Source organism: Chlorocebus sabaeus, chromosome 10, assembly GCF_047675955.1.
Source record: "Chlorocebus sabaeus isolate Y175 chromosome 10, mChlSab1.0.hap1, whole genome shotgun sequence".
NCBI lineage: Eukaryota > Metazoa > Chordata > Mammalia > Primates > Cercopithecidae > Chlorocebus > Chlorocebus sabaeus.
Window position 1 is genome coordinate 11972169 of NC_132913.1, and position 15939 is coordinate 11988107.

The following is a 15939-nucleotide window of genomic DNA, read 5'->3' on the forward strand; positions in this document are numbered from 1 at the left end:
CGTCTCTACTAAAAATACAACAACAACAACAACAACAAAATTAGCTGGGCATGGTGGGGGGCGCCTATAGTCCCAGCTACTCAGGAGGCTGAGGCAGGAGGATCACTTGAACCCGGGAGGCAGAGGTTGCAGTGAGCCAAGATTACGCCACTGCACTCCAGCCTGGTGACAGAGCGAGACTCTGTTTCAAAAAAAAAAATACACATGATAAGAGGACAACCTCAGGACACAGGTAGTTCACCAGAGTCTTAAAGAAAACAGACAGTATGGCCTTGTCACAGGAACAGTCAACAGAATTCAAGGAAGCAATGTAAGAACACACTCGAAGGAGATGAAAAGAGAACTGGTAGAGCTCAGGAAACGCATGGAAAAAGAAAAGGAACCGTACAATATGGTTTGGATGTTTGTCCCCTGCAAATCTCATGTTGAAATGTGATTCCCATTGTTGGAGATGGGGCCTGGTGGAAGGTGTTGGGTCATGCAGGTGGATCCCTTATGAATGGCTGAGCACCATCTCTTGCTGATGAGTGAGTTCTTGCCCTGAGTTCACACGAGAGCTGGTGTTTAAAGAACCTGCACCTCCCCACCTCTCTCTTGCTCCCTCTCTCACCATCTGATACCGGCTGCTCTCCTTTTGCCTTCTGCCATAGTTAGAAGCTTCCTGAGGCCTCACTAGGAGCAGATGCCAGCACCATGCTTCCTGTACATCCTGCAGACCCAATTAAACCTCTTTTTTAAAAAATAAACTACCAAGCTTCAGATATTCCTTTATAGCAACACACAGACTAACACAGGCACTGAGGTGGAAACTTCAGCAAAAGAATAACAATAAACACGCACTCATATATATAAATCACAGTCATGCAAACACCACATACATGCACACACATACACACACACACTGAAAACACAGGTAAAGATGTGGCAGGTAGGAATGGGAAATCCACACAAAATGAAATTATTTTAAAGCAGATAATAGATACTGAAGGCAAAGGAGAACCAATATACACACATAATTGGTGTTCCTGAGGAAGAGAACAAAGCAAATAGAACATGAAAACATTCAAGGTCTTACGAGTTGAAACATTTCCCAAAATAACAAAAGTCATTTTTCTCCAGATCAAAAGGACATGCCACGTTCCAGGGGACAAAAATGATGCAGAAAAACACCAATACATATGCTGGCGAATTGCTTAAGCTCAAGACTAAAAATAAAATTTCTGAGGGCATCCAGAATTCACCTTCGATGGGGAACAACTCAGCCCAGTCTCCAAATTCCTAGCAAAGCCAAAGCCGGGGACAATCAAGTTCTGAGATAGACCGAGTTGGAAACCAAGACTGTTATACCTCACCAGGTTGTCTTTCAAGATTGCAGACAGCAGAGAGACACTGTCAAACATGCGGGCACTCAGGCATGCGGCCCCAGGAGCCTCTGGTTAACACGCCACTAGGTGACAGCATCCAGACAGCCAGAAAAACCCAAGTTAAGAATTTGGGAATGTAGAGAACATGGAATGAAGAATAGAGGTGAAATCTGTGGCTCCATTTCAATAGCAACTAAATAGCTACGGCATTCATGGTCACAAAAGAGAATATAAATGCTATAGACAACATAGAAGGGTACGACAAAGCTGGGAGTTCCAAGAGGGAAGGGAGAGAGCACACGCATGCTGTTTCCCGTTTTCCATGGCCAAGATTCCAGCTGAAGATGAGGCACACAGATGAAGAAGACAGTGGCTCTGACCTCTTAACGCTCTCATGATCTCTTTTCTTAATTTCAGCAACAAATTTTGGGAATGAATATTGCATATACCAAGGAAGTTCACCAATTCCTTTTAGCGTCACTTGTTTTTCTTTGGTCAATATCAAGTAACAGCATTTTTACATATCATATGATCCAAGTTTTCTTGTAGTGTTCTGTGTGTCTGCATCATTGCATGCCTCCAGCCTTCCTCTTTCTCCTCTTTGTACATAAGCACAGAGAGGTATCTGCAGGGATAGTTAAATGTTCATGATAGTTATTTCTGGAGTGGTGAGATTCTTGGTAATGTTTTTTCAACTAGGATTTGGTACTTTTCTTCAGTGTTTTAATTTTTAAATAATAAACACATTTCATTTTCTATAAAGACATTTTTAAAGAAATATTTGTTTTTGCTGAACCTAATTTCTCCTATACTTATTTACACCTGGAGTGGCTCTTTTTTTTCCTGTTGTTGCTGTTGCCTGTTTTCTGGCATGGCACCTACCCCAGACCAGCGTTGTGGGACCTGCAGAAGTGCCTGCTGTCTATCATGAAAGCCGCATTCTCTTCACCTACCCCAGACCAGCGTTGTGGGACCTGCAGAAGTGCCTGCTGTCTATCATGAAAGCCGCATTCTCTTCCAGCCTCCTGGAACACTGGCTTTCCCAGCAGGGTGAGAGGCTGGGCCAAACCATCTCTGACTTCTTCCCAGCTTTGCTGGAACAAGCACTTCTGCATGGGCAGTAGAGGTGTGAGGTAAGAGTTTCGTTAAGGTACAGGCATTGTCCTCTGGGTGAAGTTCACTGACTGCTGCTGTGGTCAACTTAGCTCAACCAGCCCAGAATGACAGCCCATTAAATGGTCCTCTCAGACAGGGTAATGGAATTCAATGAGATAGTGCATGTGATGTGCTTAGCACAGCACCTGGCATGTGGCTAACAATCAGTAAATAGAAGCAATTATGAACATCACGCCAGCCATGCTGTGTGCAACCAGACACCCATCAAGGGTATATTCAGCACCAGGTAAAACTGACCATTGCTACCAATGTGATAGAAAATTGCCACCTGTCTGTCCAGCTTTTCCTGACTTCTTCAGTGTGTCATTAATTACCTACATCCTCTAAAAGCTAGGGAACTCATTTGCATCTCATATATTAACTATCCCTAATTATTCTCCCCTTCCTCACTATTGAGTTTGGTGCTTTGGAAGATCTTTTAAAGGTTTGATCTCTCGATTTTACCTCTCATGAGGACTCTTTTCCATCCCTGCATATGGCCCCCGGCTGTTCCTCCATTTGCTGACCTGGAAGGCTATCATTATCAGAGGCCCTTTGCTGGTTATCTCACTAATTTCCATTACTTGCTGGAAGTGAACCTTGCCAAAGACCTGCATGTTGTCATTTCTGTAAGCAGTCATATAGCCAGTATATGTTTTCTGAGATGAGGCTGTTCATCATGGTCCTAACTACCAGCAAGAAGTATTTTATGGGGGCCTGCACTGTGTGCTGGAGATCCAGTCTTACCCTCCCCTTGACAATCCTGATCTGTCCCCTGCACAGTTTGTGCTGGGGTTTGGGGGTCTTCTGTCTCACCTGTCCGCAGGAGTACAGTGAGGCAGCGAGGAGAAGTGGGCGAAACCTCCCCTCATCATTTTCCCCGGTGGATGTAATGGCTCTGCCCTGGATTCACAAAGGCTGCTGGACCCCGCAGGTAGGGCTTATTATGTGATAAACTAACTCAGCCAGGGGCCAACGGGCCTTTGGAGAAAAAAGAGGCAAAAAGGAACCAGCACATGCTCCCTTTTGAAATGTAAGTGGGTAAATGCTGGTGTGTGGACAGCACAGTGGCAGGTACAGCCAGGAGTATGGCTGAGCCCAGCTGAGATGGCATGACTGGACTATGGGCAAGTCCAGACAGGCTGCCCAGAGCAGGTGCTGCATGAGAGTGCCTTGAACCTCGACAGGCAGGTTATCCTGCTCTTGGTATCTTTGTGCTCATGCTGGAGGATGGGAATTTGTTCTTTGCTAGAAGGTGCTTCCTGCTGGATTGGTGGCCCCCAGGTAATGTCTAGAACCAAAAAGTGGTTTGAGGCCAAAGCAAGGGCAGAGGCTCTGGGTTCATTCTCAAACTGATATAAAGTTGTAGAAAAATGTGCATTTCACAAGAAAATGCAAAATATAAAATTATTTGTAAGTGGCTTATATATTTCTTATAATTAAAAAAAGAGAGAATGAACTTATTGAAACTTTATATAAGAACTCTAATCAATAGCCCCCAAGGAAGTCTTGCTTAGCCAGTCATTTAATGCTATAATTTACCATTTATATGAGTTAGATGAATTCTTCCTTAGCACATGTGACAACAAGGGAATGTCCAGGATCACAAAATAGTGATAAGTAGACAAGTTCAACAATTTTTTTTGTGCCATTTGCCTGATCTCCGATGCTAATAAGATCTTGGTCAATACTTCTCTTCAGAGTTCACGGAAAAAAAAAAACTTGGCCAAAGTCATGTATTGCTGGCTCTTCCAAAATTATCAACAGAGTGTTCTTGAAGTTTTGGTTGCATATGATTTCTTGTCAGCAGTACAGGAAGGTCATAAAATCTTTTATTCATTTTCTCCAGTCTCAGGAATATCTTGGCCCCAACAAGAGCAGGTCGAGCTTTTGACAACTACAGGGCACACCGGCATCTTAATGATGGCCAGTTGAGTTAAAGTTGAGGGCATACCTTATAAATAGAATTATTAATAGCTTGATTCAAATTGTGTTTTCATTTGGCAAACTTCAGCATAACATGCCTGGAAGGTATGCACAGATGATGCTTCTAGTTCCTAGAGAAGATATGGCTTCATAACCTAGCAGACGACGGATGTCCCAAGTCTTTTAGAAATCAGTTACCAAACACGTGCTTGAAACAGTGTCTACAAATACACATGCTAACTGTGTAAAATTAGCCCAGTTTCTGAGTCTATCTGAACCCAGTTTGTAAAACGGAGGCAATAATGCCTTGTGGCCAAAAAGCCATCCATGACTGTCCAGCTGTATGGCCTCCGAGTCAAGCCAAATACCTGGCAAGTCAGGAGCCCAGTGAGCACAAAGATCGTCAGAGCTGCACTCACTCTCCATGTAGCCAAGGCTTTCTTCACTGCAGGTGAAATTCTGGAACCTCAAAAGTGTAACAGCCAAAGATGTACTGATACATCATCAAAGTGGGAACCAAAACAAGAACGTTCCTGAGACTAGTGGAACAACGATGGCCTGAGATTCATAAAATAGCTACCAAGGAGGCTGAAGGGCAGAGCCCGTGAGACCAATTTGGAATGCCACATCAGCAGCACCATCCACACAATGCAGGTCATTCAAACCAGCAAAAGACGGATCCCAAAGATCAAGAGCCCTGGCTGGCTGGGCTTCTTTCCTTCTTTCCTTCATTCTCTTCTTTTGTACTGCACTTTCCTGATTTTCTTCCTTGGTCTTTCTTTGTTCCTGAATCCACTTCCCCTTGCTGTCCTCTGAGTGTCTGAGTGGTCCTTGGTCCACTTCTCTATCCACATTCACTCCCAAGGTGACCTCACGTCCAGTCCCATGGCTGTACAAATAAATGTACAACACCCAGTGACACCCAAGTGTATGTCCCTAGCACTCCCCTCTCTCTCTACTCCAAACTGGTATATTCAATTTAATTTCACTTAAAGGACAAATTTAAAATATTAAGTAATAAATAAAGTACCAAAACAACCACAAACTCTTATCTGATGAATCAGACAAAGTATCTCATGTATCATGCATTTGTCTGAATTATGTAGCTTCATATTTTATAATCCAAGCACTGGGGGAAAGGCCTGCATGATTTTTTAAAGTGTGTCATACATAGTTGTCAGTCAATTCTGCTTAATGCTGTATTTTATGATCTACGTACTACCCTGATTTTGAATAGGTTGTGTTTCAAAACCCTCTGGGTAAATTAATATTCTGAGTCTTAGGTCACTGTTTTTCAGAGAAGTATGGCTAGGCCATAAGCTGTCAAGTTTTTCTTCCTTTTCCTGGTTACTGATGTTAGCTCACTTCAAGATCTCAAGTGCTACGTGAGTTCATTCCAACACCACGAATTCCTGGACTCCTGTCTGTACCCACCTCAGTCATACCTGTAAACCTGCACGCTGACCTGTCTAAAACGGCTCCCATCATGACTGCTCAGAAATTGTAGTGGTCCCTTCTGCCCATGGAACTTAACAGAATTATGGACCATCAGAGGGGCAGGGACCCACAGGAAACCTACTGTGAGAATATCAACTATACTTAACATCTGAAATATTATCTTGTTTAGTATAATTTCAGTGACCACTTATTTTCCCTTCTTTTTTAGGCCCACACAGCTGAAAATAATAAGCCTCTTCTCTCTGAAAAGAGAACCAAGTCCTGTTTTTTTGCAATGTAAACAGTGGTTACCTTATATTTTAAAAAAATCTCAGAATGGCTCCTGGTCCTCTAGAAAATAATCTATGTACATTTCATAATTTAGAATTAATTCACAGTTTCTGCTTTAAACACTCATTTGTCGGACAAAATGTGTACTTGCAGTACTGAAAGAGTTGTAAACAAATGAATACATAGACTTAAAACCATTTTAGCAATTGTTAAATTGTTTAAATTTAACAATTTTAAATATCTGTCCACAGTAGACCACAGTAGACCACTGTGGACAGATACTTGAATCCCAAACCTAAATATCAAAAGACAGGAACTGGGAAGCAGAGATTACTTTAGGTGTAAAATCTCACTTTCAAATGTCCTTAGCAGCCTAGTGATCTATGTCCTCTGGGGCATGCAAAAACATACTGTCCACACCACAAATGAGACAAATTCATCAGACCCTTCACTAAGATTCTAAAAGCTCTGGAAGAAAGAAGGTTCTTATTTTATCTGAAATTGAATTATAAGGTGGATACAAAACCAAGGATCCACCAGGAGCCAAACGTAGAATGGAAATGGATCAATTTTTGATTTTAAGTTTCGATCTTGGAAGAAACTTACCTGAACATTATTAAAAATTATCTGCATGATACAAATGATCCCAAAGTGTCATTTTTCTGACGTGTCCAATTCCATTTTACATCATGTCAGTTATGCATAAAATTCATTACTGTTATGTGTTTGAAAATATAACTTTTGAGTGCAGCTTATTCTTGTTTTTAGAACTTGACACCTACTTTTCAAATCCTCTCTTTGACCCGAGAACTCAAAAGAAATTGGAAACTTGAAATCTTTTTTTTTTTGAGACGGAGTCTCGCTCTGTCACCCAGGCTGGAGTGTAGTGGCGGGATCTCAGCTCACTGCAAGCTCCGCCTCCCGGGTTCACACTATTCTCCTGCCTCAGCTTCCAGAGCAGCTGGGACTACAGGCGCCCGCCACTACACCCGGCTAATTTTTTGTATTTTTAGTAGAGATGGGGTTTCACTGTGCTAGCCAGGATGGTCTCGATCTCCTGATCTTGTGATCCGCCCGCCTCGGCCTCCCAAAGTACTGGGATTATAGGCGTGAGCTAGGAAACCTGAAATCTTCACACTCCTTACCTGATGTTGGCTCAATAGCAAAGGCTTGATGAGACTGAATCAAAGTGATATAGAACTCAAAATCTACAGGGCAGCTGCACTGCAAAGGAATAACATAACTTTTGCTGCAAAACAAAAAAGAAAATAAAGATATTATTTTTCTGTATAACTGGTTCTTTTGGTAGCAAGGAATGGAGACTCAAGTTATGTAATAAACGATGATGACTGCCAATGCTGATCTGGCACTTCCTGTGTGCCAGGAGTAATCCCATGCATTTTCCCTGTAGTAACTATTTTAATCCTATGAGATGCTGCCGTGATTATCCCCACTTACGGAAGAGGAAACTGAGGCACAAGAGAGGGTAAGTGTGCCACACGAGGTGATGTAGTTAGTTAGTGGCAGAACCAGGATTTAACGCAGTCGATTGTGCTGGGTGTCCATACTCCTCACACCACTGTCCTCGCTACCCCTCGAGTACTGTTAGGTTTATCTTCCAGAGGTGCAGTGATAGGAAAAGGCAGTCTCTACCACACAGTTCGGCCTCACCGAACCAAGGAAAGGCCAAACAGATGGGCTTAGAGAAAGCCTGGGAGACCCCTGGCCTTTCACAGAGCCTGGATGGGACAGCATGGAAGAAATCACAACTTGGGCTGTGCTTGATTGAAGTAGGCTAGGTACTCTTTATTTGGTCAGAAGTCCAGCGACCATTAGAGAACGTGGAAGAGGTCTACGTACTCAGAAATGGTCTGTCACCCCAAGACAAGGCGGACTTCTAAGCTAGCTTGAAGCTGTTGCTTACAGCACCCCAGGAGCTGTGGCAGCAGTAGCATTTCTTGGAGTGCCCCATGCTTCCCATAAAGTTCTGTCCTTCCATCAGGGCAATCCAAGTCAGCCAGAGTTGACTGCCTGGGGGAGCAGAGTCTCCAGGGTAATTCTACGTCCTATGCAGCGCTGGGGGCAGGTTATCGGGTCCCCTTGCAGCAGTAGGAAGTCAAGTGCCTCCTTTCTTTTTTTTTTTCTCCCTGCATTCCTGATCTGTTTGCACCCCCGCCCTTCTCCTTCAGCCACCAGTTAGCTTCATCTTTGACTCTGTACATCTCTTCTCTACCCCACGCCTTCTGAGCCCTCACCCCATCACAGCCCTCCTGGCTCGAGGCTCACCCTGCCTCTTATCCTTTTAGCTTCTGGCCTCCCTGCCAACTGCCCATCCCCTCTCATCTTCCAGTTCATACTCCCAGGAGAACACAGTTGTGATCTGGTTTGAGCAGAGCTGCCAGGCCAGCTGGGCTCTACTTTCTGGGCAGGACCCATCCGAACCCATCTGTCTGTGGACGTCTCCAATAATGACAGGCTTCCCTACCTGCCCAGAGTCTGCCTTCCCTGGAGATTCAGAGTCCTATGAAGGCAGAGACCAAGTCCATCTGGGTCTCCAGTGTATCCCAGAGTGTCGCGTGGACCAAAGGCTCAACAAATATTTGTTGGTGTGAAGCAAAATAACCCTTTTATCAGCAGCAATTTTGGGGATGTGATATAACTCACATGTGGCTTTTAAAATTATGCCCAAAACATTTTTATTTGGCTTTAAAATTCACTATCTTTAAAAAATCTGTGAAATATTTCAAATATAAAGAAAAATGTAAAGAACAATAAAATAACAACCCCTTTATCTACTACTGAGCTCTAACAAATCTTTCGCTTTGGGCATATCAGCATTATGTTTTTAAAGAAATAAAACATTACAAAAGAGTTGAGGCTCCCTGTAGCTCCTTCCCCAATTCTCTCTCTTCCTCCCTGCTTTAAGATAGTCAGTTTTATCAATCTTTATTTTGGAGAAAATTAAAATCTGTTCCAAACTATGAACACGGCATGTCTCTAATTTATTCAGGTTTAATTTTATGTCCTCAATCAAATTTTATAAGTGACCCCTACCCTGTATTCACTGTTCTACCATTCTCATGCATTCTAGTAATTACTACTTACATATGTATGCATACAATATGTGGTATGCATAAAATATATAGTATATTGTTTGTTTTTAACAATATTGCTCTGAAACTTGTTATTTTTGCTCAACACTACGTTTCTGAGACTTATCCATGGAAATATGTAAAGATCTGTTCATTCATTTTAACTAGTGAAGAGTATTCCATTATATAATCATACCACACTTTATTCAGTCACTCTCCTGTTGATGGGCATTTAGGTTGTTTGCATTTTTTCACTATTGCAGTGTGGCAGTGAAGATCCTACTGCATGACTCCACGTGCACCTGCAGTACAGCTACTTTAGGAATAACCCCAAATGGGATTTCTGGTTAGTAGCAAAGTAAAAATATTAAATTCACTAGATACGACTAAAATATTTTTCAAAGCACTTTACCAATTTACACTTTTACTAGCAGAATAGGAGAGTTTCTGTTGCTTACCAACATTTAGGATTCTCAGGCATTTTAATGTCTGTCAACCTGTTGGAGGTGAAATGGCATCTCATTTCACTTTCATTCTCATTCTTTTGAGGTTAAGTTTCTGTTCCTGTTTATTCATTTGGGTTCCCTCTCCTGTGAATTGCCTGTGCATATCCTTTGCCCATTTCTCTATTCAGTTGTTTTGTTCTCTTATTCATTTGTAAATTCTTTTTTTTTTTTTTTTTTTTGAGACAGAGTCTCACTTTGTCACCCAGTCTGGAGTGCAGTGGCATAATCATAGCTCACTGCAGCCTTGATGTTCTGGGCTCAAGTGATCCTCCCACCTCAGTCTCCTGAGTAGCTGGGACCACAGGTGTGCACCACCATGCCTAACTAGTTTTTAAATTTTTTGTAGAAATGAGTTTCCACTATGTTCCCAGGCTTGTCTCAAACTCCTGGACTCAAGTGATCCTCTTGCCTTGGCCTCCCAAAATGCTAGGATTACATGCATGAGCCACCATGCCTGGCCTCATTTGTAAATTCTAATATTAATTTAGTTAATTATATGCATTACAAGTATCTTTTCCAAACCATAGTTTATTTTTTGATTTATTTGTGGTGTTTTTTGTTGGACATAAAGTTTTAATTTTAAGGTAGTCAGTTTTATCAATCATTGTTTTGGAGAAAATTGAAATCTGTTCTAAACTATAAACATGGTATGTCTCTAATTTATTAAGGTTTAATTTTATGTCCTCAATCAAATTTTATAAGTGTCTCCATAGTGAGCTTACACATTTTGGTTAAGTTTTTCCCTAGGTGTTTTGGTATGTTTGGGTTGCTATCACAGAATACCATAGACTGGGTGGCTTATGAACAACAGAAATTTATTCCTTACGGTTCTGGAGGCTGGGAAGTCTAAGATCAAGGTGCTAGCAGATTTGGTGTCTGGTGCAGGCCCACTTCCTGGTTCATAGATGACCATCTTTTCACTGTGTGTTTGCATAATGGAAGGGGCTATGGAGCTCTCCAGATCTCTTTTATAAGGACACTAATCCTGTTCATGAGGGCTTTGCCCTCATGGCTTCATCACCTCCCAAAGGCCCCACTTCCTAATATATCACCTTGGGGGTTAGATTTAAACACATGCATTTTGAGGGGGAAACAAATATTCAGACCATAGCACCAGGTATCTTATAGCTTCTGTGACATAGTGAATGGAATGTTTGTCTTTTATAATTCATTATTGCTAGTGTATTGCAATGCTACTTTTGGATTTTGATCTAAAACCCTGCTAAAGTCTTTCATGGGTTGTAAAAGTTTATCTGTAGATTTCTTCAGATTTTCTATGTAAAAAATTATACAGTCTAGGCCAGGCACAGTGGCTTGCACCTATAATCCCAGTGTAAGTCATAAAATCTAAAAAAAAAAAAAAAAAAAAAAGAGAGAGACTCTTTCCTATTTACTTTTCCAACTCTTGTAACTCTCATATTTTTTTCTGATCATTGCATTGATGACTTCTAGTATAATACTGAATTGAAGTGAAGAGCATCTTTTTCTTATTTTGACTTTATTGGAAATACTTTAATTTTCACCACTAAGAATGATGTTTCTAGAAATTTTGTGATAGCCTTTATCAGGCCAAGGAAATTTTCTTCTATTTCTAAGCCTTTTTTCCACTTAATCATGAAGGAGTTTTCTTTTTGTTAAAATTTGCTTGGTATACATACTTCTTCCATTCCTTCATTTTCAAACTTCCTGAAAAGTTTTATTTTAGGTGTGTCTCCAGAAAGTAGGATATAGCTGGATTAAAAAATGTTTAGCAGGTGGGATAATCTTTTCATTTTAATAGGTGAATTTAATCAGTTTTCATTTGTTACAATTAATAATAGATATATTTGAACTTATTTCTACCACCTTGTTTTGTGTTTTCTAAAAAACATCTTTGCTTCATTTTTGTTCTTTTCCCTCTTGCTGGACTGATTGCTTTTATATTTCTACTTTTTTTCCTCCTATGACTTGGCAGCTATAGATTGCATTTCTATGATTTTAATTATTACTCTAAATTTTTAAAAGATATGTCTTATTGACAACTGGGTGCTGTGGCTCATGCTTGTAATCCAAGCACTTTGGGAGGCTGAGGCGGGCAGACCACTTGAACTCAGGACTTCAAGACCAGCCTGGGCAATGTAGCAAAACCCCATCTCTACAAAAAATACAAAAATTAGCTGGGTGCAGTTGTGTGTGCCTGTAGTCCCAGCTGCTTGGGAGGCTGAGATGGGCAAATAGCTGGAGCCTGGAAAGCAGAGGTTCCAGTGAGCCGAGATCGCATCACTGCACTCCAGCCTGGTTGACAGAGCACAGGCCCTGTCCAAAAAAAAAAAGATATGTCTTACTTATTGAAAATTCCCAACAAAGTCTACACATATCTAGCATTTCTATCCTCCCAAATACAGTGCAGTCAGCCATACCTGCCTATTGAAGACTCTTTCTTACCCCTCCATCTTGTATATGCTATGTTGAGTTGTAGCTTTAGCTTAAACAACAAAAAATACTGACTTTTAAAAATGGTTACTTAATTAAATTTACCAACCTATGTAATTAATTTTGGTGTTTGCCATTCTCTTTCGATTCCCATGGCTACTTTCTGAATATGTTTTTCTTCTTGCTGGCATATGCCTTTTAAATTTTCTTTTAGTGAGGACTGTGTGTGGGAAATTCTTATGTAAATACACTTATTTTTTATTTTCTTCCTTGGGAAAAATTTTAGGTTGACTGTTTATTTTCCCTTGGCATTTTGAAAATATTTATTCCACATCTTTCTTTAATTGTTTTTTGCTGATGAAGAACTGTTGTCATTTTTTTTGTAGATTATCACTCTTTTCTCTCTGGCAGCTTTTTAAGGTTTCTCTTTTTTTCTTATTTATTTATTTATTTATTTATTTATTTATTTATTTATTTATAGAGATGGGATCTTACTTTGTTGCCCAGGTTGGTCTCAAACTCCTGGGTTCAAGTGATTCTCCTGCCTTGGCCTCCCAGAGTGCTGGAATTACAGGCAAGATTTCTCTTTATTCTTGATGCTCTGCAGCTTGACTCTTATGTGTCTAGGTAGAAATTTATCTTTACCCTGCTAGATATTAATATTTGAAGGCACTGATCAAATCTTCACAGTTATCTTTAATTCTGAAAAGCTTGGTATTATTCTGTACCATTCCCTCCACTCTCACCTGACAGAACTCTAATTTACTAGACACATATATCTTGGAGCTTTTCAGTCTAGCTTCCATACGCTAATTTCCCTTCATGTAAAATGTAATCTCTATATACTCTATTCTGGGTGAATTCTTGTATTATTACTATCTTCCAATCTATTAGTCTTTTCTTCAACTGTGTCCAGTGTAGAGTTTATTCAATTTATTGAGATTTAAGTTTTTAGTGTCTATATTTTGAATTTTTAAGATTTCTAATTGGTTGTTTTTATCTATCTGATCTTTAAGAAAATGTCCACCTATTTTTGTTTCATAATTTCTTGATATTTTAAAATGAAAGTTTGTCTCAATCATCTCATTGAGAATCCTAAGTATATCTATTTTAAAGTTTTATTAAACTGTTTTTAAGAATTCATTTCATTCAATTATATTCTGATGGTTGGGTTTGGGCTTTCTTAGCACAAGATTTATTCATGTGTTTTGGAATTTGGATTTGCAGGCTCACTTTGAGTAAAAGGATTTAATCTATATTCAATTTTATAATTGCATATTGGGGGTCCTGCCAGCCAGCTATTTTAGTGCTACAGTGAACTCAGTCACTGGGCCAGCAGGTAACGTGGCTCACCTCTGCACCACAAGCTGGTTAGTACTGTCCTTTACACTTTCCTCTGTCCACAGCCAGGGACAAGGCCCCAGGTCCAGGCAACAGGTCAGCAGAAGGTTTCCAGCTTCCTTTCACAGGGAGTGCAAAGGTGGGGCAGCTTACCTCTTCTCCTGGCTGCAGGCCAGGTGCGGATCCCCGGAATCAGTGAGACACTTGCGGTCTCCTTTACCCCATGGAGTGGTCTTCAACACTGCCTGACTGCTTCAAAGCCTGGAGCTTGCTAGCCTGTGGCTCCACCCTGCCACCCACTCGGCATTTCTATGCTGTTCCTGCCCTGTGGAGTTGTTCAGCTTGTTTCTGAGCCTGAGTGTGCCTTTTTGGAGGTCTCTTTTTATATTTTGTTTGTGACTAACTAGTAATGTCGCACAAAAAAAGGTTCATTGCAGCGTGAGCACCCTGCTTCATCCTGACCAGATGTTTCTAAATGTGCTTTTGAGAGATCTACAGTCTGAATGCAGAGTTCCTAATGTCAGGCAGTGCCCTGTTTCTAATTAATTTGCACTGGTATTTGTTTTTAAACCATTGTTCCTTAGCGATGACATCTCTTTGAGAGGAGCGTAGCTGTACTGTGAGCACATGAGATCCCCGACAGGGTACAGGCCTGCATCAGACTTTATATACTCATGTTCAGGGCCCTAGGTTTCTGATAAAAATTCTGAATAAGGGTCACCGCACAGGGTATGGTCTTCAGTCAACAGTAAAATGAAAACTTCATAGGATTTTCTACCAAACTCACAAATCTTATCTTAAATCAGGCTCTGTTAGAGATATGCAGTCAATCTTCACTCTCTGAGATGTTTCCTAATTCTGAAAAACAGAATATATGAAGGTAAGGCAATTCATCCTAATAGGTGCTCAGGTCCCACTGAGTGTCAGCTACTCTACCAGCTCTGGGTAGATAACACTAACATTACAAGTGAGTTACACATGCGTGTGAGGTATTTATGCCCCTCAGAACCTACGTAGGCCTTGGGTAATGTGCAATGTGAAGTGTTAAACTGCCCAAATGCGGTCTTTGAAGATGAGGCCAGTGGACTCACATAGCCACACAGGCTGTGTTGCCCTAGGTCAGTAACCCAGGGGTGTGCTCAAGGCTGTCCCAGCAAAGCAAAGTCTGACACTCACAGTTCCTCTGCTAAAAGCTGCATGTTTGCATTTTCCTGAATTGAAACAAACAAAACTCCTGGGGCTTTTCCCATTTGTCACATATACTCAATCTTCAATTAATTTCACAGCTCTGATAAATCCCATAGAAAAGGTGTCAGGGTATTTGCTTAATAATAATAATTTGAAGCCAAGTTCCTGATGCATTAGCCAGTCTGGAAAAACAAACAGTTCCTTAAGGGCACAAAATTCCAAGTACCATAATTCAGAAGCAGATATAGCAGTGCAAGTACAATTTTCAGTGGAATTGCTGAACTTCTGCTTTCACTACTGCCGTGTATATTATGCATGTCAAATTAGTTTGCATGGCCACCATAATCATAAATCAAAGACAGTTCAGATGAATTTGAGTCAAAAGGAATTTGGGCTAATATGAAATTTATTTAGAAGTTTTTCATATTTAAAGAGATAGAATCCTATTCTGGGTGGAATTTTATATTTTAAACTAAATTCTCATTGTTAAATACCATTAATCTGATACATAATGAAGAAACATAAATACATATATATATATATCTCTCTTGTCTGTTATTTCTCAGAGGTAAATAGGATACTGAATTAGAGTTCTTCTGTAACTTATAGGAATCAGGCAACTAAAATATTAAGGCAAGCAGATGTTAGTGCTTTTGGAAGTAACTACAACTTTTATCCCTGTTACTTTACTATTTAAACATTTTATCAATTATGCTAAGGCTATACATAAAAATACATTAAATACTTTAAAATAATTATCCCCTATTTGAATAAAATTGAACTCAAACCTTTTAAATAGTAGACTTTTATATTACGATCATGTGGAAATTGTATGCCTAGTAGAAGAGAGCACAAATTTGCCTTACAGAAAGTAAATATAATAAAATGACTTAACAGAAATTCAAATTTTTTTCTTGTCCTTTCTCTAGAACAAGTGATCTTGAACTTATTTTAACATAAAATGAAATATACTGTCTAATTTAAAATATACTCTCTAACTAAAAAATCCCAATATTTAGAGAGGAGAGTGAACACTTTACCATAATAGGATTTGGCTTCTTTTCTGGAAAAAGAAGGTTAACTGACAACAAGCATGACAAATGCTAACTTTGTCCATGATGACTAGATGCAGAGGGCACAATAAATTAACCATTAGTTATTTCACTTGTATGAAATTTGAGGGAAACATCAAGATAAAAGGAAGACTTTCCATAGAGATGTATGGAT

General features: G+C 40.2%; 1 protein-coding gene across 7 annotated transcripts in view; it reads right to left on the reverse strand.

Annotated features, from left to right (window-relative positions):
• CFAP221 (cilia and flagella associated protein 221) overlaps positions 1-15939 on the reverse strand; it is a 115623-nt gene that overhangs the window by 66090 nt on the left and 33594 nt on the right. For all 7 annotated transcript variants that reach the window (XM_073019614.1, XM_007964719.3, XM_007964718.3 and 4 more), the window contains one exon: positions 7319-7422. In XM_073019614.1, the coding sequence (XP_072875715.1) occupies positions 7319-7422 (104 nt within the window). The remainder of the gene's footprint in view (positions 1-7318; positions 7423-15939) is intronic.